The sequence below is a fragment of the Piliocolobus tephrosceles genome, chromosome 5, assembly GCF_002776525.5.
Source record: "Piliocolobus tephrosceles isolate RC106 chromosome 5, ASM277652v3, whole genome shotgun sequence".
Lineage (NCBI taxonomy): Eukaryota > Metazoa > Chordata > Mammalia > Primates > Cercopithecidae > Piliocolobus > Piliocolobus tephrosceles.
The window spans coordinates 100,103,739-100,131,554 of record NC_045438.1 but is presented as its reverse complement, the minus strand read 5'-3'; the positions used below and the strand labels follow the sequence as shown (position 1 = coordinate 100,131,554).

The 27,816-nt window shown below is 39.1% G+C and overlaps 1 protein-coding gene across 3 annotated transcripts in view; it reads left to right on the top strand.

Annotated features, from left to right (window-relative positions):
- Positions 1 to 27,816, top strand: part of RIMS1 (regulating synaptic membrane exocytosis 1) — a 494,019-nt gene that overhangs the window by 260,493 nt on the left and 205,710 nt on the right. For 2 of the 3 annotated variants that reach the window (XM_023219183.1, XM_023219184.2), the window contains 2 exons: positions 8,642 to 8,982; positions 11,352 to 12,217. In XM_023219183.1, coding sequence (XP_023074951.1) covers positions 8,642 to 8,982; positions 11,352 to 12,217 — 1,207 coding nt within the window. Of the gene's footprint in view, positions 1 to 8,641; positions 8,983 to 11,351; positions 12,218 to 27,816 lie in introns of those variants that run through there. The other variant, XM_023219185.1, reaches the window with a different exon arrangement.

Below are 27,816 nucleotides of genomic sequence, written 5' to 3'. Positions count from 1 at the left end.
AGGATTGCAAAGGAAGAGAATAATAGATGATATAAAATGAAAACTATCTTTATGATAACAGAAAGAAACCAATATGGCAAGTAACAAAATTTAAAACAAAAACTGTATCAAGGAGTTAATAAATCAATTAAAAATGGTAAGAAATACTATGAATTTAATTGATATGTACACAAAAACCTGATTAGTTTACATGCTAACAAACATGGAAAACATTCTAAACAAAATGTTTACCTTAATGGTACAACTTAAATGAATAAAAATGATAAAGTAATCAATAAATGGTAAATGATCCAAAAAATTTATTTTTTAGTCATGTTATGAATATGTTAAAAGATAAATGTATAACTATATGTAATACTACATATAACTATGTAACTGTGTATATGTGGATAAAAGATGAAAAAGAAGGCTTATAATAAAGAGCAAAAGTCTTTTGACTGTTCTTCCCCAACTTTTTCTATTCATGAGAGACAAGGCACTATTAAGCATTTATATTTGGACTAATCAACTCTTCACAGCTCATATAGTATTGCAATGACATATAAAAATAAAGGAAGATACTGAAGCACAGAGATGTCATTTGGACACTCCTCTGTCCTTCCACCCAGAATCTCTATTTTGTTTCTTCTGTGGTTAACTTCTGCAGCTTAACACAGTTATTATTAACCATAGAGCCAAGCAGTCAATTTAGATTATGCTTCATAGTCTATGGGTTGGATATCATGACCACTGTCCTACTTGATGGGAAATGTTCTTAGCTTCAAATACAAATGGGTCCTCCCTTTAGCTAATTCCTTTATCCTATGAAGTTTTTGTTTCATTTGTTTTGTGTTCAAAATTGCACTATGTATTTGATCAATTTGCCTTTTGTGTTGTTGCTGTTGTCTTCTGGTTTATTTAATTTTTGCTCCCAGAATCCTCATTCTAGAGTCTCCATCCTCCTGCTCGAAATTTCTCTCTAGGGTTTCAAAGAGGGCTCTTCATCCTGGGACGTCCCTTAACACTTGCTCTTCTGTGAAAACCATTTGCTTCCTGGATTTCCTCTTTCTTGGTAGACTTTGTTTTGCTAACAAGGATATGTGAGTGGTAAATTTTCCAAGTTCTTCCAAATTCTGAAAATTTCTTAAACTGTCTTATACTTGATTGACAGTTTACCTATAAATAAAATTTCAGGACCCATATCATTTTCTCAAAGACTGTTGACGGTATTTCTCCCTTGTCTTCAAACATCCAATATTGCTGATGGGAATTCTGATACCATTCTATTTCCTATTCCTTTCTCTAGGACCCAACCTTTTCTTTCTGGAAACTTTTAGTATATTTTCTTTAGCTTTGTTATGTGGAAATTTCATAATGATTTTTATCTTGGTAGTTTCTTTTTCCATTCATTGTATTAATATGCAATGACTTGTCCATCCTGGGAATTTGTCTTCTATTATTTTTGCAACTTTATTCCCCTCCATATTTTGTTCTTTTTTTTCTAGAACTCTTATTTTATCTCATGTTTTTTATTTCATGTGTTTAATCTCTCTAACATTTTATCTCATGTGTTTTAATCTCTTGGTTTTTCATACATCCTTTCTTTTAAATTATTGTGAGAACCCACTCCCATTGGTTACATGGGTTCTTTTCTATTTCCTAGGTGTCTTGGCTGGTTTGAGAAATAAAGGAAAAGAGTACAAGAGAGAGAAATTTAAGCTGGGGGTTTGGGGGAGATATCACGTGTCAGCAGGATCCGTGATGTTTCCTGAGCCGTAAAACCAGCAAGTTTTTATTAGCGGTTTTCAAAAGGGGAGGGAATGCATGAATAGGGTGTGGGTCACAGAGATCACATACTTCACAAGGTAATAAAATATCACAAAGCAAGTGGAGGCAGGGTGATATCATAGGACCACAGGATGGGGCGAAATTAAAATTGCTAATGAAGTGTCAGGCATGCATTGTCATTGATAACATCATATCAGGAAGCAGGGTTTGAGAGCAGACAACCTGTCTGACCAAAATTTATTAGGTGGGAATTTTCCTCCTCCTAATAAGCCTGGGAGTGCTATAGGAGACCGGGGCTTATTTCATCAGTTCGGCTTCGACCATAAAAGATGGCATGCCTTAAGGGGGCCGTCTATAAACCTTCCCTCAGGGTGCATTCTCTTTCTCAGGGATGTGCCTTGCTGAGAAAAAGAATTCAGCAATATTTCTCCTATTTGCTTTTGGAAGAGGAGAAATATGGCTCTGTTCCGTCCGGCTCACCGGTGGCCAGAAGTCTTATTTCTGGTGTTCCCTGAACATTGCTGTTTTCCTGTTCTTTTTCCAAGATGCCCAGATTTCATATTGTTCAAACGCACATGCTCTACAAACAATTTGTGCAGTTGATGCAATCATCACAGGGTCCTGAGGCGACATACATCCTCCTCAGTTTACGAAGAATATGACAGCATTAAGAGATTAAAGTAAAGACAGGCATAGGAAATCACAGGGGTATTGATTAGGGAAGTGATAAGTGTCCATGAAATCTTCACAATTTATGTTCAGAGATTGCACTAAAGATAGGCATAAGAAATTATGAAAGTATTAATTTGGGGAACTAATAAATGTCCATGAAATCTTCACAATTTATGTTCTTCTGCTGTGGCTTCAGCTGGTCCCTCTGTTAAGGGTCCCTGACTTCCCGCAACATTAAATCCTTCTTTTATTGAGATAATTTTACCATTAATTTTAAAAGCTCTTTTAATTTTGACATCTGAACACTAATTAGAGGTTATTTTAAGGTTTCTTTAAGATATTTCCTGGAATTATCTCTTACTCTTCTAACATTAATTCTTCTCTATGTTGTTTTTAGCCTTTCTCTTTAATGTTATAGTTTTTATTTTAATAGTTTAGTGTTCCTTGATTAGCCATATATGGGGGAATAAACAAAAACGAGGCATGAGAATGGATGATTGGGGTGTGTGTTTGTGTATGCATATGTGGGAAGTGTTTTTGAGTGAACAACTGGAGAACCAGCCATTAGGATAGAGAAAATCTACCTGCCAGAATGCGAAAGGCTCTTTGCAGGTCAGCAACACCTGTCTGTTTCAGATTTGTGGGAAAGTGGTCATTCTGCATATGGAAAATAAACTTAAAAAAAAAAAAGACAAATGGTCATCTGTTTTAATTCTATTTCTCACTTCTCTCCTGCCATAGTATCTGCCATCTAACCTAGATCCTCTCATGGGTTCTGCAGAGAAGATCAGCTCCATTCTTGGTTATGGCCCTCCTCCATCTGTGATTTGAGCTATAGCTTCCTCCATTTTGTTTCACTTACCACTCTTTTCCATGTATACACTTAGCAGCTTCTAGAAATTCATTGTGATCTCCCTTCCTTGAGGTTCCTTTTTGCTGTGTGGCTTATGATTCTATTATCTAAATGAATCTCACTATATTATTTCAAATTTGAAACATTTGTAAGAGTACAGGGTTAGGGGCATTATTAAGTCATTAGATTTTAAAGTGCAGAATTGATATTGTCACTTCTGGGTTACAATTTAGCACCCCTTAAGCTATTTTGCAAATTATACAGAGAGCCCCAACTATTACCACACGGTGATTATAGGAGAGGAGTTTTAAATATGTTCTAAAATTTTACCAAATAATTTGATTTTTTCCAATGTATCCTAAAAAAAAGACCATAAATATGAAAAAAAGTTTGATCAACACACTTTTCACTGCAGAGTTCAGTGTTAATGTGAAAGGTTATAAGCAGTTTAAGGGCCAGGTAAGTGATATTCCATCTCTATAGAATATTTTGTAGATATTAAAATGCTTTAGAAAAGTTTAGAATCACTATAGCACAAGTATAAAATTATATTAAAATGCTAATAGTAAGACAGTGGTATTGGAAGTGATTTACTCATTAAAAAGAAACATTCTATATCATATTTTTGTCTTTCATAAAACCACATATTTTATGAACTTCCAAAGGGAAATAAATTTATGAAATAGCAATAACAACAAAAAAAGACTAAGAGAACATACCCACATACCCCCACCCATTCCCACCCACATACACATTCACACTACCAGAACCAAAAGGAACTCATTCTCATTTATTCTGACATCTACTGTTTTCTACCGTCTCATCTACTTTTGTCAACAAAGTTGAAATATTGCCTTGATAATTTTGTCCCTAGTTTCTGCTAGAGTGAGTGCTTACTGAATAGAGAAAGTAAGGAAAATGAGTAAAAGTATTCAGAAAATGCAGCAACTATAATTGAGTATCTCATCTTCTTTTTCATGTTTTTCAAAATGGTAGCATAATACTTTTTAAAAACATCCTATATTAGTTGAAAATCGATCTTAACATTTATCTGTAAAAATATCAAATGAAAATTGAATCACAATCTCTTTTTTTAAACCTTCATGCTTATATTTATTCTTTATGTTATAATACTAAATACCTCAGATGGATTCTTATAAGGAAGACATTTGTGTTAATATAAGAATTCTGGGTTGGGTGCAGTGGCTCACGCCTGTTATTCCAGCACTTTGGGAGGCTGAGGGTGGATCACCTGAGGTCAGGAATTTGAGACCGGCCTGGCCAACATGGTGAAACCCTGTCTCTACTAAAAATACAAAAATTAGCTGGGCATGGTGGTGGACACCTGCAATCAGCTACTCGGTAGTCTGGGGCAGGAGAATCGCCTGAACCTGGGAGGTGGAGGTTGCAATGAGATGAGATCACGACACTGCACTGCAGCTTGGGCAACAGGAGTGAAACTCCATTCCGCCCCCCCCCCCCAAAAAAAAAAAAAAAATTATCCTGGACCTCGTCATGAATCACCTTAGTAATATCATCAAGAATAAATCAAGAAATACATGTCTTTTGTTCTGTGTGTCCAGCTCTGTAAATATTTCAATATTTCTTCCACTTGAATACCATTTTAGTTTTTCTGCCAGACTTGTGGTTTTATCTATGGAATTTTCTGTATATGTATAGCAGAAAGTGTTGCAATTTTTATTTCTCTGGGTAAAAAATTCCTGTGGGTTTTATAAAATAGTTTAGTGTACTGCTTAAGAATTAAGAGGAAAAGACAATTAAAAATGCAGTTACAGCAAAAAGTCAGAGATTTTCAATCCTTCATATTTTCTGATATGTGGCATGGTATTTCAAAAGTCATGTAACTTCACAATAGTATTTGAATCAAGTTTGTATGTGATTGCTTAAAATCTGTAAATTGTTAAGATCAGTTATTGCATAGGCCTACTTTAGATTAGTTTGGAACATATCCCAGGGTATTTAATCAGGGTATAATCCTTCATAGTGCAATTTCTAAAAGATGTGTTTGTGTGCTTTAAATAAATAGCATTTTTTTGTAGACAAAGTTGCATCTTAAACTCTTTCTTAAAAAAAAGTTTGTTAAAAATGTCTCCCTACTGCACTCTTGTATTATCTATAGCTTGAGGCAAATATAATACTTAATACTGACTTCAAAAAATGTATTGTAGAGGTCTGCATTGTTTGGTATTAACTGTGCTGAAATGTATGACAATATTCTATTGTAATCTTATATATTTTTCTTTATAACTCATATGAGCAGTTTATTTTTTATTTGTAAAATTTGAGGTATGATTAATTTTTAGAACTGCAAATAGACTGGGAGGTGATATTTGAATAAAAATAAATATTTTAACATTGTTATGGTTAATTTTAGTTTCAGTTCGGAGGATGGATTGACTACACTTATAGTTAATTTAAAAATACAAATTTAAAAATATTTGTGGTATCAAGGAAATAAGACATAGGAAAAGTTTGGAATTATACAATATTTTAGTGAATGTTAAAAATAGAAAAAAACTAATGAAGCATCACAGACTTAAATGAATACACAGTATTTTAAGAATATTATTTAAAATGCCTATGCTGTTTTGACAAAGTCACTAATGTAACCTTTTGAGTAAACAGGAAGTGAAATTAAATTGTAAAATTCAACTTAATAATAATAAATTGTGTTTCTTTTAATTGATCTGGTAGCAATTCTGCACATATTCAAACTCTGGAACACACCCAAATCTGGCAGTTCATTCTCATTGACCCATTTTTTTGTAACGTTTACAAATGTGAAGCAATCAAAGAAAGATTGTGATAATGATTTCTAGAAAATATTCAGATGTAAAATGAAGAGTATCCTTTACCCTTCTATCAGTATTATTGTGCTCCTTTCTGCTTCTTTATTTGGCTTTATCCAATTTTAGAAACTTTGTAATTGTAAATTTGTGTTTTCTGAATGGTTTTTTTAAAACTGCATATTTATCCTAAGTATACCTTGGTATTTCTGTAGTAAAGAACCTACTTTATTTTATTTCTTATTATTTATTTTGAGATAGAGTGTCGCTCTATCACCCAGGCTGGAGAACAGTGGTGGGATCTCGGCTTACTGCAACCTCTGTCTTCTGGGTTCAAGTGATTCTCCTGCCTAAGCCTCCCGAGTAGCGGGGATTATAGGCGTGCACCACCACACCCGGCTAATTTTTGTATTTTTAGTAGAGACAAGATTTCACCATGTTGGCCTGGCTGGTCTCGAACTCTTGACCTCAGGTGATCTGCTCCCCTCATCCTCCCAAAGTGCTGGGATTGCAGATGTCAGCCACCACACCTGGCTGAAAAGAACCTACTTTAAATGATGAGTAATAAGTTGCTTATTATTAGTCTAAGAAATATTTATTTGATGTAAAATAGTCAAAATTTCATACCAATCTTCATGAATTACATGATTTCACACTTATCATGGTCTTGTCCGCTAAAGAGACAAAAAAAAAAAAAAAAACCTTCCTGCCACACACATGCCCCCTGTCCCCACTCAGGGTTCTGGGCAGAAAAGACTCAGTGTCACTGACTGTTCATGAAGGTCCTGGCCCTGGAGTATTACACCTTTTAATGTTATCCTTGATATGTCCACGTTCAAACAATCAGGACGTCTGAGGGACCATCTCAGTAATAGATTTTGTAACATATACCCTTATTTGGCTAGCACTTAAATTCAAGTTGCTTTCCATAAACCCCTTATTTTGATATAGGCTTATGCAATGAATTGTTCATCTTGTTTGACATCTTGTTAGATGAGAATTCTGTAATACTGGTTATAATGCTTTGTGTCGATGTTATACCTAACTGCTTTTTTGAACCTAGTACACTTCATTTTATGACTGGGAGTCTAAATAAATCAATTAACCTTCATGAATTTTAAATTTTTTATAGCAATTATTTCTCCTCAGTCTTAATTTTTCCTATATTATAATTCATTTGAGTTTTCTTGCCTGGAAAGCAGTTCTTAATTCATCTGCAGTATTTTCCTTTTAAAAAAACGTATTACTTTTTTCCTGTCTTTTTCTTATTTTAGCTTCATCTTATTCTATGGCTATAGTTACAGCTTTTCCTTATTTATCTGAATTTTTTCAGTAGTTCATTTTCTTCATTTGACCTACTAAACAATGCTGCATTTACTATTACTATTTTCTGTTGCTTCTCAATTAACATATCTACGATTTATTCATCCTGATACAATATTTTTGAGTACTTGTTGATTGAGTCAGTATTTGTGAAAAGGAACCCTAGAGTTTGGTAATTAGCTTTTCCTGTGGAGGTAGTTCCTGAAATACAAACAAACACAAAACACCTGAAGTGCCTTTGGAGGAATGCAACTGAGGCAGCGATGTAAAATCACAGCACAAAGAAACAGAGATACTGAGGATATTTGAAAAGATGGCTCATGGGGCTCTTAGCACCTATCTTTGCCCCGTGACAGCTAGTCATTGTTGCCATTATTATTTTTTATTACGATAATTGTCCTCATTATTACATTCATTTTAAAGGTCATCAAATGGAGAACAGATATATAGGTTTAAGTGGTGCTACATCTTATAATTTATCAGCGGATATGTTGCTAAATGATGGTTCCCAAATAGCTCTCCTTGGGAAACATTACATTGGAGTGGTCACATATGAATAAACTCAGAGTCACATTTATTGCTTTAGTAATTATGTGCATGGAAAATTACATTTTATAGCATAAATAAGCTTAAGGTTAGTTTATTGCTAAGAAACTAGAGAAAATATACAGATTGACCTTTTTTGTGGGCCTACTTTTTTATGTTTGTTTCTTCTATATGAATATTTTTAATATTGCCTTTAATTGTGGGTGATTTTTGAAAAGACAGACTTTTTAAAAATACTTGCAAGTACTGAGGCTTATGTATATACATATTGATTCTGTAGTTCCGGATAACATTTTTCTTTTTTCTTTTATTTCCTGGTAACATTTTTCTAATCAGTTAACTACCTTGCTTAGAACATCTTAGCTAACACTCCAGAGTCAATTATAAAAATATAACAGATATATGGTAAAAGGAAACACAGAATCATCAAATTAGAAATGCTGAGAAAAAACTCTATTCTGGCTGCCCAGAGGTTCTCTAGTCTCAGACAAGTCCCTGTCTAGGCATTCATATATTTGACTGTGACTTGTGGGAGGACCATTTTCTCAAGAAATTTGCAAGGATAAATATGAAAATGAATACTGTTCTTTTTTCCTTAAATATATTTTAAGATACTGAAAAATTATTTCCAAGAGGGCATAAAAATTTATATTGTTCTTTCTTCTTCAAATAGGTTATGTGGGTATGCAATTTATGTCGAAAGCAACAAGAAATCTTAACCAAATCTGGGGCATGGTTCTTTGGAAGCGGCCCTCAACAGACAAGTCAGGATGGAACCCTGAGTGATACAGCTACAGGTGCTGGCTCTGAGGTACCAAGAGAAAAGAAAGCACGACTCCAAGAGCGATCGCGGTCTCAGACACCCCTGAGCACAGCAGCTGCCTCCTCCCAGGACACTGCTCCTCCCAGCGCACCACCAGACAGGAGCAAAGGGGCTGAGCCCTCACAGCAAGCCTTGGGGCCTGAACAGAAGCAGGCTTCATCCAGGTCTAGAAGTGAACCTCCTAGAGAGAGGTAATAGTTCTTTCACCCTGTAAGCAAAAGGCAAGATTTTGCTAGGAGAGCAAACCCGTTTTCAAGAATTTAACTTCTATTAATGGAAGGAAAATGTGGAAGTACTAATTCTCAGATCCCACATGGAAAAACAACAGGTCTGAGGGGTTTTGTCTATCTCTAGAATGTACTCCTTAGGAGACCTTTGTTGAAAGCGTTTCTTTCATATCAAGCACAGATGTAAACACGAACTAAGTCACCCAGCTGAGCTACCAACTTCCAACAGTGAACTCAGAACAGCTCTTAGATCATGTTTCATTTATAAACCTAGCCCTTTAATTAAAAGTGTGCTCTGAGAGGATGTGATGGGGGAATCTGACCTATCAGAAAGTATGTGGACACATCAGAGAAGCCTTCTTTAAGGACATTTCTTTTATGCTGAGCTCTAAAGAGTGACTTTGGAATTAACCAGGAGAAGGGTAGGATGGGTGCTCCAGGTATCTTGCACAGGCCCATGGCCTGAAGGAACAAGCCCAAGGTGAGGGCCTCCTAAAGGATAGCTGCTGGCTACAGTGCAAGTAGCAGAGGGAATGTTGGGGAGAAAAGGCTGGTGAGGTAGTGAAGGGACAGGTTACATCTGATAGCTTTTATTGTAGGTGAAAGGGAAACCACTGAATATTTAAACAGAGACTAATATGATCAGATTATTTACTTTGATTGATTGATTCATTCCAAAATGTATTCATGGGCAAACATGAAGCTATGCACTGGGAAAAAGTGTTGACAAGGAAGACAGGCTCACGAGGCTCATGGTTTGGGGGCCAGGACTTTTGTTAGGACTTAGACTGGGCTTGTTGTTTTTATATATGTAACCATTACTTGGAGAAAGGAGGCTCCAAGGAAAGCTTTTGAACCCCTTTTCAAGCAAAGCCCATACAGTAAAAGATCAAGGACCTCAAAGTTAAACAGGTCTGGATTCTAGTCCTGGCTCTTCCACAATAGTCAGTAAAAACTCACTTGCAGGGTTGTGGCAGGTATTAAAAGAGAACATGTGTTCTTCCCAAGCTGGCACATGGTAGACTTTCAGTGAATGTAGCTATTATTCAAGCCAGCAGTCATTGTGTATTTACTACAGATAAACACTGTGCCAGGAACCAGAGGGTATAAAGATGATTAGAACATACATGGTTGCTTTTCTGACAAATCCTAGGGAAGAGACCACACACTATCCTAGGGAAGACAGACACCTAGGCAATTAACCAGGATGCTAATTTGATCAAAGCTAGGCAATACGTATAGTATTTTGAGAGCCCTAGGAAAGAGGAAGTGACTTCTGAATTAAGCTTTATAAGATAATCAGGAGTTGCAGGGGAGCTACACAGCATATAAGACGGCAGTACGAGAGAATGAGTGTACCTAAGCTATTTGGAGAAAGGATAGAAAGGACACCAGAGATATCTCGGGGAAGGTAGAATTAATAGCATTTGGTGACAAATTGTTGTGGGAGAAGAAGAGACAAAAATACTGAAGATGCAGTTTGGAACTGGTTGGAAGATGGTATCTTTAAATAAGAGAGAATTTGGAGCTGTAAAGTTTCTAAAGAGAAAAGAGTTGTTTTTGACATATAGTGAACAACTACAAAAATTTCAAGAACGAGGGCTGAATAGAGACTTTTTGTTCTGACTTTTTAGTTAAAATTTGAAGAAGACTGATAGGGAGGAATACTTTTACTAATGATATAAATTCATAGGAAAGCAATGAGGAATTGGGAGGTACAGGAGCAGGAAGAAAGGTGGCCGGTGTAAAGAGCTGGCCAACTTCAGGGAGAAGCAAGATTGAAAGAGACACTCTGTTTATTTGTTTTAAATTACTGAAGAATTCTTGACCATATTTTGTACACTGTCAAGGAGTTAGAAACAGAAAATTAAAGGTAGAGATGAGAAAAAGTATAATTAGTAGAACAAAGAATCAGAGACACTGGAGAACTCCTTCCATTTGTACGACACTCTACCCTTTCATAAAACATCTTCACAGATGGTGTCTCTCTAATCCTCACATGAACCCTGCAAGGTATTTATCACCATTTCAAGAAAAGTAAATTGATTCAATGTAAACTTCTAACAAGAGCAACTACGCTTCAGTGAGCTGCTAAATGTAGTACAATCATCACACTCTTATGAAAACTGTATTTGGTAATAATTAGTATGTGTTCCCATTAGATCCCTTACATTGTAAAATTCCAACTCCTTTACAGTTCCACCTTCAGATCCAAATCCCTATAACTAATTATTGTAACTGAAATGATTTAAGACTGGAATGAGAAGAAAACATGTTTTTTATGTCTATAAGTTTATAAATTGCTCTCCTTGACGTTTCTTTGTATACCATAGAAAGAAGACCCCAGGGCTTTCCGAGCAGAATGGCAAAGGCGCCCTTAAGAGCGAGCGGAAACGCGTGCCAAAGACCTCAGCGCAGCCGGGGGAGGGGGCCGTCGAAGAACGGGAACGTAAAGAAAGGCGGGAAAGCCGAAGGCTTGAGAAAGGGCGATCACAGGATTACCCAGACACGCCGGAAAAAAGGGATGAGGGCAAAGTGGCGGATGAGGAAAAGCAAAGAAAGGAGGAGGAATATCAGACTAGGTACCGCAGCGACCCGAACCTGGCTCGGTACCCGGTGAAACCGCCGCCTGAGGAGCAGCAGATGCGCATGCACGCCCGGGTGTCCCGCGCGAGGCACGAGCGGCGCCACAGCGACGTGGCGCTCCCGCGCACCGAGGCGGGCGCGGCGCTGCCAGAGGGCAAGGTCGGCAAACGCGCGCCGGCGGCGGCCAGGGCCTCGCCGCCGGACTCACCGCGGGCCTATTCGGCTGAGAGGACTGCGGAGACCAGGGCGCCGGGCGCCAAGCAGCTAACGAACCACAGCCCACCGGCGCCCAGGCATGGGCCGGTTCCCGCAGAAGCCACGGAGCTCAAAACCCAGGAGCCCCTCAGGAAGCAGAGCCGCCTGGACCCCAGCTCGGCGGTCCTCATGCGGAAGGCCAAGCGCGAGAAGGTGGAGACCATGCTGCGGAACGACTCTCTGAGCTCAGACCAGTCCGAGTCGGTGCGGCCGTCCCCGCCCAAGCCGCACCGGTCCAAGAGGGGCGGAAAGAAGCGGCAGATGTCCGTGAGCAGCTCTGAGGAGGAGGGCGTGTCGACGCCCGAGTACACCAGCTGCGAGGACGTGGAACTGGAGAGCGAGAGCGTCAGCGAGAAAGGTAAGGGGGCGGCGCCGGCCATGCGGAGACATCAGCCAAGTGCAGAGGCGCGTGTGCTTGGCGAGGTGCTGGGTTCCGCAGTGAGGCTGGGAATGTTCACAGATAAGATAGCCTTACCGCCAGTCTTATGTTTATTAATTTAATTTGATTGATTTGTGGGATTTTAAAACACAACAAGCTCCAAATTTAGGCTGCAAAAGTTCTTGGTGATTTTGTGTCCTGTCATTCTGGTAAATTTGTTATGCAGTCTAATATTTTTAAGATATTATTTTAGAGTGGATTTATTATTCTGTGAAAAACAATTTGCTAGAAAATGAAAATTATGCCTTATAAAGGAAGTAGATATTTTTAAAAATCACATCAGTTATGTAATACTCCAGTTGCAAAGGTAGGTTTTTTTTTTCAAACTTCAAATTAATCTTTCTCACAATTTGTGAACAGATTACAGCCTATTCTTGAACAACACGGATTTGAACTGCATGAGCCCACTTAGACGTGGATGGTTTTTCAATTAATATACTGGGTTTTTTTTTTTTTTTTTTTTTTTTTGAGAATTGCAGCAATTTAAAAAATTTGTGGACGCACCAGGTAGCCTGGAAATACTTTAAGAAAATAAGAAAAAGTTAGGTATATGAGGAATGCATACAATATATATAGATAATAGTCTGTTTTATCATTTACTACCATAAAATATACATGAATCTATTATAAAAAGTTAAAATTGATAAAATAGCTGCACGAAGTTAACTGTAGTGCTTACTGTATTACTGTAATAATTTCTTAGCCTTTTCCAGTGAGCGTTACTGTTTCGTGCACCACTTTAAAATGCCCTGTGATGCTTATCATCTCCCTGTGAGCAGTTTCTTTCTCCAGTAAATTGCGTGATATCTTGTGGTTCTCACATAGTTTTTGTGACGTTTAGTGTGATACCATTAACCTTGAGTAATACCGTGAGACCCATACAGAGTGTCATTAGTGACACTAGAAGTGCTCCCAAGAAGCAACGTTATGATATTAGGAAAAAGTTGAATTGCTTGATGTGTACCGCAGATTGAGGTCTGCAGCTGCAGTTGCCCACCATTTCAAGATAAATTCATCCAGTGTAAGAAACACGTTGAAAAAGAAATTTGTGACACTGTTGCTGCAGCTACGCCAGCAGGAGCAAAACCCTTGCACTTTTTGTGAAAAACTTTGATCTCGCCTTAAAAATGCAGCTTTTCTGTGGGTGCAGGATTGCTATAAGAAATGTGTATCTATAGACCCTAATATTAAGAAAAAGCAAAGACATTATATGACAAAGCAGAAGGATAGTGAAGGACCTCCCACTAGAGAATGTAATGCCGGAAAAGGATGGCTTGATCATTTAAGGAAGAGGTTTGGCTTTCAAAAAATATCAGAAGTAGAAGCAGCTTCTGTGGACCAGCAGAGATGAGTTCTAGATGCCATTGAGAAAATTATCGAGGAGCAAGTATATGTGCCTGAACAAGGTTTTAATGCAAAGTGCTTTATTCTGGGGAAAAAAAAAAAAAAGTGCCATAAAGGACATTTAGTAGTAAGGAAGAGAAGCAAGCACTAGTATTTGAGGCAGGAAGGGATAGGCTGGCTATACTGTTTTGTGCAAATGCAGTAAGGGCTGCCTCTGTGTATAACGTTGTTAACACCCTGAGTGTTGAAGGGAAAAAATAAACACCAACTGCCAGCCTTTTTGTTGTACAAGAAGGCCTAGACAAGAGTTCTTTTCCTGGACTAGATACATGGATGTTTTGTCCCTGAAGTCAGGAAGTACATTGCTACTAAAGGGACTGTCTTTTAAAGTTATTTTTATATTGAACAATGCCCCTAGCTACCCAGAACCCCATGAGTTCAACACGAAAGGTGTTGAAGTGGTCTACTTGCCTCCAAACACCAAGATTCCAGTTTGGCTTCTGGACCTTAAAGGCTCATTTCACATAATACTGTATGGACAAGATTGTAACGCTATGGAAGAGAACCCCGATAAATAGAATATCATGAAAATCTGGAAGGATTACACCATTGAAGATGCCATCGTTGTTATAGAAAAAAAAAAATGAAAGCCGTCAGACTCAAAACAATTCATTCCTTCTAGAGAAAACTGTATCAGATGTTGTGCATGACTTCATAGGCAAATCAAGGAAATCATGAAAGAGATTGTGGATATGATGAAGAAAAAAGGTATGGAGTGAAAGGTTTCTAAATATAGATTCCAGAGTTAATAGACACCACACCAGAGGGATTAGCAGAAGATAACTTGATAGATGAGTGGTTCTTAACCAATGACAGACAGTGAGGAAGAAGATGTAAAAGAAGCAGTGCTGGAAAACAGGTTGACGTTAGGCAGTCTGGTAGAGGTTCCGGTTATTCAAGACTCCTTTTGACTTCTTTTACCACGTGGATCCTTCTATGATAGAGACGATGACACTAAAGCAAATGGTGGAGAAAATGTCGGTACCATACAGAAACATTTTTAGAGAAACAAAAAAGCAAAAATGTCAGGCAGAAATTACCATGCATTGCCATAAAGTTACACCAGGTGTGCCTGTCTCTTTTGCTTCCCCTCCCATCTCTTCCACTTCTGCCTCTGACATCCGGAGACAGCAAGGCTCTTTCTCCTCCTCCTCCTCAATGTGAAGATGACGAGGATGAAGACCTTTAGGACGAAGATGTTTTTGATGATCCACTTTTACTTAATGACTAGTAAATATATTTTCTCTTCGTTATGATTTCCTTAATAACTTTTCTACCACATACTTTATTGTAAGAATAGAGTATATGATACGTGTAACATACAACATTTGTGTTAATTGACTGTTTAGTCTCAATTAAACGGTCAACAGTAGGCTGTTAGTAGTTAAGATTTTCTGGAGTCAAAAGTTTTACTCAGATTTCTGACTACTTAGGGGTCAAACCCTAACCCCTGTGTTGTTCAAGCATCAACTGTACTTCACAAGTATTATATCAAGCAAGGTGTTATGTATGGTGTTCTGGGTAGTAACTTTGAGGTAAAAAGTTCTTACTCTAAAACTTGTGGGAATATTGTATAATAGTCTGAATTTTCACTGTATAATACTGTAGCCCCATGTAACTATTTAAATTAAATAAAATGACCTTAAAACTCCCCTTTTTCTGAAGATCTAGCCAAAACGCCTGGTGCTCAAGAATGATTATCACAAAAAGTTCTATTAGATAGTGCTTATATAGAAAATGTTGCAATGTAATATTAAAATTATGTGCTTATTTTGAAGATTCTCCTCATTTTGCTTCTGTTCACTCAGATTTAAAGTGGCCACAGTCCTAAATTTAATGGTGCTGGTCATCATCCTTGTAGAAGTGTTGGAGTCTTTTAGTGTTTCTTAATGTTTTTGTATTTAGGGGGACTGTTTGCAGTTTTTGGCTTTCTTTATAATTGCCAAATTGCATAATAAATTATATACAAAATATTATAATTTAAGAATTACTTCGCTTCCTTATTCTATGTCAAAACTGCATGTATATGTGTACCCCTCCATATACATGTATCAATACAATCTTCTACTATATATAGGAACAATTAAGAAAGTTCATTCTGACTGGGTGCCGTGACTCTCGCCTGTAATTCCAGGACTTTGGGAGGCCAAGGTGGGCAGATTGCCTGAGCCCAGGAGTTTGAGACCAGCCTGGGCAACACGGTGAAACCCCATCTCTACTAAAATACAAAAAATTAGGCAGATGTGGTGGTGTGTGCCTGTAGGCTACTTGGGAGGCTGACACAGGATAATTGCTTGAACCCGTGAGGTGGCAGTTGTGGTGAGCCAAGATTGTGCCACTGCACTCCAGCCTGGGTGACAGAGCAAGACTCCATCAAGAGAGAAAGAGAGGAAGAGAGGAAGGGAGGGAGGGAGGGAAAGCTCATTTTGTTATTGTTGCTGCAACCCAATTTAAAATAGTATATTTGGAATGTAATATATGTATATGGGATCGGTCAGCTCACCTTCCAATGACCTCTCTTTATAAGTTGCATATTATTTATGGGCTTGTAAAAAGTCAGATGGCGAGTAGACTCTCTTGACTGCCTTTTGTGCCTTAATATTGTTTTATGAGCACATATTTTTTCCCTGAAGTAATAAAGTAGGTGTTAAATAATAAAAATGTAGATATACTTAATTTGTGTCCAGATTGTCCAGATATCCTTTTTTTTTTTTTTTTTTTTTTTGAGACAGTCTGGCTCTGTCACCAGGCTGGAGTGCAGTGATGTGATCTTGGCTCACTGCAACCTCTGCCTCCCTGCAACCTCCATTTCCCGAGTTCAGGTGATTCTCCTGCCTCTGCCTCCCAAGTATTTGGGACTATAGGTGCGTGCCATCACACCCAGCTAATTTTTGTATTTTTAGTAGAGGCGGGGTTTCACCATGTTGGCTAGGATGATCTCGATCTCCTGACCTCATGATCCGCCCACCTCGGCCTCCCAAAGTGCTGGGATTACAGGTGGGAGCCATTGCGCAGGGCCCAGAAATCTCCTGATGGAGATTGATATATGTATGAGGGTTCTCTAGAGGGACAGAACTATAGGATAGATGTATATATAAAGGGGAGTTTATTAAGAAGTATTGACTCACACGGTCACAAGGTGAGGTCCCACCGTAGGCTGTCTGCAAGCTAAAGAGCAAGGAAGCCAGTCTGAGCCCCAAAGCTGAAGAACTTGGAGTCTGATGTTGGAGGGCAGGAAGCATCTCACACAGATGGAAGACTGAAAGGTTAAGCCAGTCTAGCCTTTTCATGTTCTTCTCCCTGCTTTTATTCTGACCCTGCTAGGAACTGATAAGATTGTTCCTGCCCAGATTGAGTGTGGGTCTGCCTTTACCAGTCCAGTGACTCAAATGTTAATTTCCTTTGGCAACACCCTCACAGACACACCCAGGAACAATACTTTGCATCCTCAATCCAATCAAGTTGACAGTCAGTATTAACCATCACAAGTCCACCGCTTGTCAACTTGAACTCATACACATCTCCTGAAATCATACATAATCTTCAAATAAAGACAATAATAAGGTCATAATTATGCCTAACATAATACAACTATCCTTTGTACAACCAGAAAGTACCAGTCCCCAACCCAAATGCTATTACATGAAGTTAACAACACTTAAATGCTGATATGAAGTCAATAAATCTTGTGTCGCATGATAAAGGAAAAAGGAAATAAGATGAAGATATTTTCTTAGTACAAGTGTATACATGCACAAATATGTTCTTAACAAAATAAGGAAGAAATAGTCATGACAATTACAGTTCTTGTTTCTGCACATGGTCACGTGGCCACAGCTGGAATTGATGACTACCTACTTCTACTACCCATTCTTTATTTCCTTTGCCTTCAGCAAGCACCTCAGCAGTTTGTGTTTTTTTACCTGGTAGAGGCACCCAAACCTTCATTCCTGAAGGGTTTGGGCCGTTTGTAGTCCTGCCTGGATTGTGCTGTTGTAGTTTTCCATTTACCTCAATCACAGGGCATGGTAATACTAAGAGATACCCTAAGAGATCTCCTGTATTTCATGCGTACTCTTCCTTACCTCCGTTGTGGAGTAGTAGACTGATTTCATCTTGATAGTCCAGGTCATTCACCCAAGCCAACACTGCAATTCCCTTCTTGGCCTGTTGACTTAAAGGTAGGAGGACCCCAAAGTGGCCAGGTGGCAATATTAACTTACAGTTTAATGAAATCGTTGTGTCTCCTAGTGACAGGTTCCTTTCTTTGGAACTAAGACCTTTAGACCAGCAGAGCTTAATGTTGTGGGAACAGGAAGCAAAACTTTTGCTAGTGGGTTTCTAGGGATGATGGTAAGTGGTGCCACTTCCACTTCTACCTCTTGATACCTGAACCTGTGAATCCTGGCTATGGGAGAAAGAGTACCATATATTGGATGCTGATTCAGAGCATACACAGCCCTCTGGAGAACTTTTCCCCAGCCCTGCAAAGTATTGTCACCTAGTTGGTGTTGTCATTGTGACTTCAAAAGGCCATTCCACTGTTCTATCAGTCCAGCTGCTTCAGGATGATGGGTAACATGGTAAGACCAGTGAATTTCGTGAGCATGAGCCCACTGCTGCACTTCTTTAGCCGTAAAGTGAGTGCCTTCATCAGAGGCAATGCTGTGTGGAATATCATGACGGTGGATAAGGCATTCCAAAAGTCCATGGATGATAGTCTTGGCAGAAGCGTTGCATGCACGATAGGCAAGCCCATATCTGGAGTAAGTGTCTGTTCCAGTGAGGACAAACCACTGCCCTTTCCATGATGGAAGAAGTCAAGTGTAATCAACCTACCACCAAGTAGCTGGCTGATCACCCCAAAGAATGGTGCCATATTAAGGGCTCAGTGTTGGTCTCTGCTGGTGGCAAATTGGGCACTCAGTAGAGGCCATAGCCAGGTCAGCCTTGTGAGTGGAAGTCCATGTTGCTGAACCCTTGCATAACCTCTATTCCTGCCACCATGGCCACTTTGTTCATGGGCCCATTGGGCGATGGCAGGGGTGGCTGGGGAAAGAGGCTGTGTGTTGTCCACAGAACAAGTCATTCTATCCACTTGATTATTAAAATCCTACTCTGTGGAAGTCACCCATTGGTGAAAACTCATATGGGATACAAATATCTTCAGTTTTTGACCACTCACAGAGGTCCATCCACATACCTCTTCCCCAGATTTCTTTTTCACCATTTTTCCAGTCATGCTTCTTCCAAGTCCCTGACCATCCAGCCAAACCATTGGCCACAGCCTGTGAATCAGTATGTGATCACACATCTGGCCATTACTCCTTCCATGCAGAGTGCACAACCAGGTACACTGGTCAAAGTTTGGCCCATTGGGAAGATTTCCCTTCACTGCTCTCCTTCAGGGATGTCCTAGAAAGGGGGTATAGAGGGACTGGGGGTGCTGGCTCATGCCTGTAATCCTAGCACTTTGCAAGGCTGAGGCAGGCGGATCACCTGAGGTCAAGAATTCAAGACCAGCCTGACCAACATGGAGAAACCCCATCTCTACTAAAAATACAAAATTAACTGTGCATGGTGGTGCATGCCTATAATCCCAGCTACTCAGGAGGCTGAGGCAGGAGAATCATTTGAACCCGGGAGGCAGAGGTTGCTGTGAGCCCAAATCATGCCATTGCACTCCAGCCTTGGCAACAAGAGTAAAACTCTGTTTCAAAAAGTACATAAATAAATAAAAACTAAAAAAGAAAGGGGCTGTAGGGGCTGTAGTGCTGCAGCTGTCCACTTTCAGGTGGTGCCTGCATATGGTGCAGAACCATCTGTGAACCAGGCCCTAGTCTCTTCTTCCTCTGTCAACTGATTGTAGGAAACTCCCAATGAGACCATCAGTGCACACTGTGGGAGAGAAGGCGGGCTGGCAGGAATGGAGATGATGGGCATGGGCATTTGAGCCACTTCCTCATGAAACTTACTGGTGCCTTCAGGACCTGCTTGAGCCCGAACACATATATACCACTTCCATTTGATGATGGAATGCTGCTGTGTACGCCCCAGTTTATGGCTAGATGGGTCAGAAAGTACCCATTTCATGATAGGCAGTTCAGGTTGCATGGTAACTTGACCCATGGTCAAACATTCAGTTTCCACTAAAGCCCAGTAACAGGTCAAGAGCTATCTCTCAAAAGGAGAGTAGTTATCTGCAGAAGATGGCAGGTCTTTTCTCCAAAATCCTGGAAGCTTTTGCTGTGATTCACCTATGGGTGCCTGCCAAAGGCTCCAAAGAGCATCTCTGTCTGCCACTGACACCTCAGGCACCACTGGATCTGCTGGGTTATATGGACCAAGTGGCAGAGCAGCTTGCACAGCAGTCTGGACCTGTTGTAGAGTCTTCTCCTACTCTGGACCCCACTCAAAACTAGCAGCCTTTTGGGTCACTTGATAGATGGGCCAGAGTAACACACGCAAATGTGGAATGTGTTACCTCCAAAATCCAAATAGGCCCACTAGGTGTTATGCTGCTTTCTTTGTTGTGGAAGGGGCCAAATGCAGCAACTTATCCTTTACCTTTCTTAGAGGGAGTATCTCGACAATCACCACACCACTGGATCCCTAGAAATTTTACTGAGGTGGAAGTTCCCTGAATTTTAGTCGAATTTATTTCCTATCCTCTGGCACACAAATGTTTCATCAGTAAGTCCAGTGTGTTTGCTACTTCATGCTCACAGGATCCAATCAGCGTAATGTCATCGATGTAATGGAGCTAAAGGGAAAAGCAATCAAGCTCTCTCAGAACAGGATTATGACACAAGGCCAGAGAGTTGATATACCCCTGAGGTAGAACAGTAAAGGTATATTGCTGACCTTGCCAGCTGAAGGCAAATTGCTTTTGGTGGGCCTTACGGACAAGAATGGAGAAAAAAAGGATTTGCCATATCATTGGCCGCATACCAAGTATCAGGAGATGTGTTAATTTGTTCAAGCGATTAAACCACATGTGGTATAGCAGCTGCAATTGGAGTCGCCACCACTTGGTTAAGCTTATGATAATTCGCTGTCATTCTCCAAGATCCATCTGTCTTCTGCACAGGCCAAACAGGAGAGTTGAACAGGAATGTGGTGGGAATCACTACCCCGGCGTCTTTCAAGTCCTCGATGATGGCACTAATCTCTTCAGTCACTCCAGGGATGTGATATTGATTTTGATTTACTATTTTTCTAGGTAGAGGCAGCTCTAGTGGCTTCCATTTGGCCTTTCCCACCATAGTAGCCCTCACCCTACCAGTCACGGAGCCCATATGGGGGTTCTGCCAGCTGCTAAGTATGTCTATGCCAATTATGCATTCTGGTATTGGGGAAATGGCCACAGGATGTGTCCAGGGACCCACTGGACCCACTGTAAGTTGGACTTGAGCTAAAACTCCAATAATTACCTGACCTCCATGAGCCCCTGCTTAAACTGGAGGACCACAATGACGTGTTGTGTTCCCTGGAATCAGTGTCAGCTCAGAGCCAGTGTCCAGTAGTTCCTGAAATGTCTGATCATTTTTTCCTTCCTCCAGTGCACAGTTACCCTGGTAAAAGGCTGGAGGTCTCCTTGGGGAAGGATGGGAGAAAGAGTAAGAGCATAAATTCGTTGATAATGTGGTGGGGTCCTTTCTCAGGAGGACCCAACTTCCCCTTCATTCAGTGGGTTCTGGGTCTATAAACTGTCTCAGGTCTGGAAGTTGATTGAGGGGCCATGATTCTCTGTTTTAATAATTCAAATTAGTCTTTTGTCCACTCAACCTGGAAGTTTTCTGCTTATACAAATTAAGTAATAATGCATTAGGCATCCTATCAGTTTCACTTCTAGGAACACTGTGATTAATTAGCCAATGCCAGAGATCTACATGAGTCAGACTATTCTAATTGCTGCTTTGCCTCTGCTGTCCATTATGGTAGCTATGCCTACCTTGTCTTTGACGGTTGAGTGCTACCGTTGGCTCCTGCCATCTGAGTATCTAGTTACTCCAATTGCATTCACATTTTGTAGTTGAATGACCACAGTTCCCAGTGTCAGATTTGGCATACAGAGAAGAGCAGTCACAGGGCTCTTCAAAGATACAAGTACTGCCCTCACAAATCTGTTTCTGAAAGTATTGGTCAAGGGTATATTTTCTGGACCCAAACAGAGGTGTTGGGGGATGGGTCCTGAGGAAAATCAACATTGTCTTGCCTGGCAGCTGCCTCAGGGGAGGCAGACCATCACTCCTGCCTCAGGCAACACAGGGTTTATTTCCCCAGACAAAGGTGGAAAGGCTGATGTCAGCATGGGTCAGGAGGGGATGTTGTCACTACTGGGATGGGGAAGCTGTTTCTTCTGGCAAAAAAGACTCATCAGAATTTACAACCTCAGTGCCCTCAGCTTTGTCAGGGTCCTCCCACATGTCCCCATTCCATGTTGCAGGGTCCCATTCTTTTCCAATCAATGCTCTCACTTTAAAAGTAGACACGTGGCAAGGCTGTGTGTATATACGCCTTTTGTTGCAGGTTAGCCACTCACATGATAAGAACTTGTGTCTGATTTTCCACGATTTCATCTCTTTCTGTACAGGAGAAAAGACTCTCACTCAGGGCAATGTGAGAAGATTTGAGGCTTAGCATCTGCTTAGTTTATCATTTTCTTTTATCACTTTGCCCAGTGAACTTAGGAGCAACCATCCAACTTCATTATATTCCTTGGTTCTCCACATATGGTCAAAGGTATTATGTATAGAGTCACTAAGCTCCTTGCCTGTCAAAGCAGTGAATCAGGAGTGCCAAATGCATTTATTTTGCATAACTCTCTAAACAGTTCATGCCAAGGACTATCAGTGTTGTCCATACTATTAGAAGTAGAGTCCTTAGCATTTGAGGGTCTAATCCAAACCCCAAAACCAACAAAATAACTCCATCCTTAATGTTCTGTTCCTCTAATATTCTGTACCATTCCTGGTACCAAATCTGTATTAGTTAGGGTTCTCTAGAGGCACAGAACTAATAGGATAGATGTATATATAAGGGGGAGTTTATTAAGGAGTATTGATTCACACGGTCACAAGGTGAGGTCCTACAATAGGCCATCTGCAAGCTGAAGAGCAAGGAAGCCAGTCCGAGTCCCAAAGCTGAAGAACTTGGAGTCTGATGTTGGAGGACCAGAAGCATCCCACACAGATGGAAGGCTGAAAGGCTAAGCCAATCTAGTCTTTTCATGTTCTTCTAACTGCTTTTATTCTGGCTGTGCTGGCAGCTTATGAGGTTATGCCCATGAAGATTGAAGGTGGTCTGCCTTTCCCAGTCCACGGACTCAAATGTTAATTTCCTTTGGCAGTACCCTCACAGACACACCCAGAATAATGCTTTGCATCCTTCGATCCAATAAAGTTAACACTCAGTATTAACCATCGCAATATATATATTTTCCCATTCCTTAAAGGGCTCTTGACCAGTTTTTTATTGAATATGTGTTATAAATCACAGTGAGCATGCAATCAGACATAATTAAATTCTAAAATTATTTGCAATAACAACAGATGATGAAAGAAACCTGACTAGTGACATGGGTAGTTGGAGGGATGGAGCTTGTCTGATGCGAGGAGCTTATTGCCTCACCACGCTGTTTCCTCTCCTTGGGAATTTATACTTTGGAGACTTTGGTTACCATTTGGGTTTTACACATCTCTGAAGTTAGTGTTAAACTTGTGCATCTGGGAACACGAGGATACCAGATACTCATTTATCTGATAAAGACAACCTGGTTCCTCTTAACATAAATAATCTCATTCTCAAACAATGAGTAGCTGAATAAGACTGAGGACCCTTAATAACAGATGTGACTTTTACCCTTAAATATAGAGATAGTGTTAGGGGACCAAGTGTAGATTGTGAGTAATATGAATAATTGCCTATTAAGTTTGGGTACCTGACAATCATTGGGGAATCAGGAACTCTTATAAAAATAAATTGTGTGAATATAACTTGATTAAAGTGGTCATCCTACTCTAATATTTTAACCAATTTCAACCTTTACAAAATGAAACATTATAAAGAGCAACACCTTTTATCACTGTAGCATAGACATTTTCTTATTTCAAACTTAATTAGAAATGTTGCCACCTGTAATAGTTATTACAAAACTATTGTTTTGTTGCCACCTGTTATTAAATAAAGTTATTAATAACTTTATTAGCAAACCCCACCATTGCCTACTAAGGGTGATTTTGGGAACCAGCCATGATAATCTCCAGCACCCTGTGGCACTGCACAAGTTACTTAACTTCCATAAATCTCCATTTTCTTATTAGCACTATTGAAATAGAAGTATCTACCTCATAAGGTGATTGAGTGGTTTGGATGAGATAATACATCTATAATAGGATGCTAAATTAACATTCTTCATATCTTTATTTTGCCTGTGGTACTAATACCATATATGTTTATTATCATAATGATTGTGAGATAATTATCAATATCTACAATATACAAAGAAACAGGAAAAGAAATAGTTTTATATCTTGTGAGCCCTAATAGAGTGAGAAGGCAAAGGATGATCTGGGAAGAAATTTTTTTTTTTTAGAGTAATTCAAGTTTTATTGATATTTAGTTTAAATGGCTATTGAAAATCTAACACTTTGTAGAAGATGTGTTCTGTAGGAATACACTTAACCAAGGAGGTGAAAGATCTCTGCAAGGAGAACTACAAAACACTGATGAAAGAAATCAATGACACAAACAAATGGAAAAACATTTCATGCTCATGGAGTGGAATAATCAGTGTAGTTAAAATGACCATAAACATCCAAAGCAATCTACAAATTCAGTGCAATTCCTATGAAATTACCAATGTCATTCTTCACAGAATTAGATTTGTTAAAAGAGAATAGTTTGTCATGTTTTGAATTTCAGGTGGGGAAAGATTATCCTAATGGAATAAAATTTAAAAGGACAATTTATCAGTTACACATATGAGTTTAACATTTAACACAGTACCTGGCATGTGGTAACTACTTAATATATGTGTACTATTATTTTCATAGATATTTACTATTATTTGTATTTTATGCTGAGTTGGTTCTTATGTTTGTTAAAAATATGTATTTCACATTTTCTATGTATTTACTGAGGTTAAAAAAAGATAAATATGCTCCCTACTCTCATGGAGTTTATATTCTATTGGGAAAAATAAACAATAAGGAATAATTACACAATAAAATACGAGTTGATAAATGCCTCAAAGGGACATTTCTCTTTGATGTATTGATATAATTTTCCTGTGTATTCTGCTGTCTCACAAAACCAAAAGATAACTTGGTCAAAATGGCATCTGAAACATAACACAGCCTTTATAGTCAATATAATCTTTTAAATGTAGTTTAATTCCTTTGAATACACATATGCATAGCGCACACACACACACACACACACACAGTGATTAACAATGAGCTCTATCTAGTGGGATTATCTAAAAATTGAGGTTAACAGCCAGGTTTTACAAATAATTGCCATTCATACTGCTATTGCCAGGTGAGAAAAATTGGGCATCTCTTGTCTTTTAGCTTATAAAGATTAACTAATATAAATCTCTCTAAATGGAAGAAAAAGAAAGTGAACTAAATCCTGCTTATAAAATAAGTTAAATTTAAATGAAATATGTATTATAATTCATTGAGAGAAGATCTACTGAAGATTCATACCTGTGAGGAATAAAGAGGCCTAAGAATAAGCAAAGAAACAAAGGTGCTGTCTTGATCCAAGGGAAAGCCACTTATACTTAAGGAACTTAATGTATAAATCCTAAGGCAGGGAGTTGGAAGAAGAGCCTGGCATAGGATAACAGGATTTCCTTCCTTCTTTACCTTCCCCTTGCTGACTTTCAGTAAACTGAGAAAGTACAACACTAATCATGCCTTTGAGTTTCTACAGTGCTTTGTGAATGGCTTCAGATGTCAACCTATATAACAAGGGACAGTTGATTGGTTTATAACTGTTACTGCTAGGCAGTGTTTAGCAGTCTTTTGAGGAGCATAAGGTTTCTGGATTAGTCTAAGAAATGATACCTGCAAGAATATCAAACAATGATGAGTAGCTGAATAAGACTGAGGACCCTTAAATAAAAAAAGGCCCTGTGACTTTTACCCCTAAATATAGAGATAGTGTTAGGGGACCAAGTGTAGATTGTGGGTAATATGAATAATTGCCTGTTAAGTTTGGGTACCTGACAATCATTGGGGAATCAGGAACTCTTATAAAAATAATATGATACATCCTTTAAATGTAACTTATGCAATGATTTATATGGTTACTTAGTTCTTTAAATGTACTGGGATTATCCTCTTTGGGCTTCAGCAGTACAATACCTACTGCTCACATAGTGCTTATAATTTTGACTAGAAGTGTATTAGTTCATTCTCATACTGCTATAAAGAACTGCCTAAGACTGGGTAATTTATAAAGAGGTTTAATTGACTCATAGTTCTGCCTAGCTGGGGAGGCCTCAAGAAACTTAAAATCATAATGGAAGGGGAAGAGGCATGTCTTACATGACGGCAAGTGAGAGAGAGCGAGAGTGTGAAGGAGGAACTGTCAGATACTTATAAAACCATCAGATCTTGTGAGAACTCACTATTATGAGAACAGCATGGGGGACACTGCCCCCATGATCCATCACCTCCCACCGGGTCTGTCTGTTGATACATGGGGATCATGGGGATTACAGTTCAAGATGAGATTTGTGGGGGACACAAAGCCTAACCATATCAAGCAGTTATTGGTTTATGTATATTTCCTGGGAGCAAAGAATTCATTTAGTGTTCTTCTCATAGTCCTAGTATTTTTTCTTATAACATTAAGAGGGTTTGCAATTCAAAAATTTGGCTATTATTTATTTATTCTTGTATTAATTTGTTTAATAAATATCTACAAAGAACCTACTGCATTATGAGTGCACTATTCTAGCTAGTCAATTAAAAATGCCATGAATGCAACGACCATGGCTATTTCCTTATCTCTCTCTCTCTCTCTTTCTCTCTCTCTCTCTAACTGTGGACTTTATAGAGAGACAGGATGCTTCAAAACAAAATCAGGCTCTGTGGTAAGAATTTAGCTACACATATTTTAAAAGTTGTAACCTTAAAACAATTACAACTTAACCCATTTCCCGTTTGCCCTAAAAGTACTGTGCTGGCAGCCAGCTGCACTTTTTTTTTTCCTAAAAGGGAAAGGAGCTTTCTTTTCAAATGACTGTCAAATCTCAGCATTTGTTTCTCTTACTCCATGGGAGTCCCATAAAATACTCATAAAAGTGATGAGAAAAGGTGAACTATGGGTAAATGAGATGTTTATAGAAGATGGAGAGGGGAATATAGCCTGCTTTTCCACATAAGAGCTTGCCAAGTAGACATGAGGGTGTGGTGGTGGAGTAGAGAGCTATTTGCCATAAAGCATCTTGTGAAGACTTCAGGCTCAGAGACATCAGATTCAATGGAGCTGAAGTGAGAGGGGGAACTTCAGGTCGGCACGTTCATTCGGTATTTGTTGACACACTCTTTTACATCACTCTTCTTACCATTCCCCCTTCCTCTTTATTGCCTTGCACACAATAAAGGCCCAACATTTAAATCCCGGGTAAATATCAAGAAGCAATTCAGAGAACTGCTTAAGCAAAAATCAGATACTGGGAGTATGTGCCTCTCCATTGTGGAATCCCCATCCATACCATCCTGAAGTTGAGCTTCACACCTCGTTCCTCCTAAAGTGAAAGGTATCCATTCACATACTCTATTCACAAATGTCAGAGATAAACTTAGTATCTACTAAAGCAGCCTAGCTAAAATGATCTACGGGGAAACACTCACCAGCCACACAGGAAAATCCACCAATTGGTTGCCCATTTTAAATATGAATGAACAACAAAACCCAAGAGATAGCAAGAGATAGAAAGAACCAAGATAAACTAAGAACCAAGATAAAGACCAAGATAAACCGAGACACATTGACCCTGGAAATAAGAGATAATTCAAGAGAAGAAGAATGCTTAAAAAACAAACAGAGGCCGGGCGCGGTGGCTCAAGCCTGTAATCCCAGCACTTTGGGAG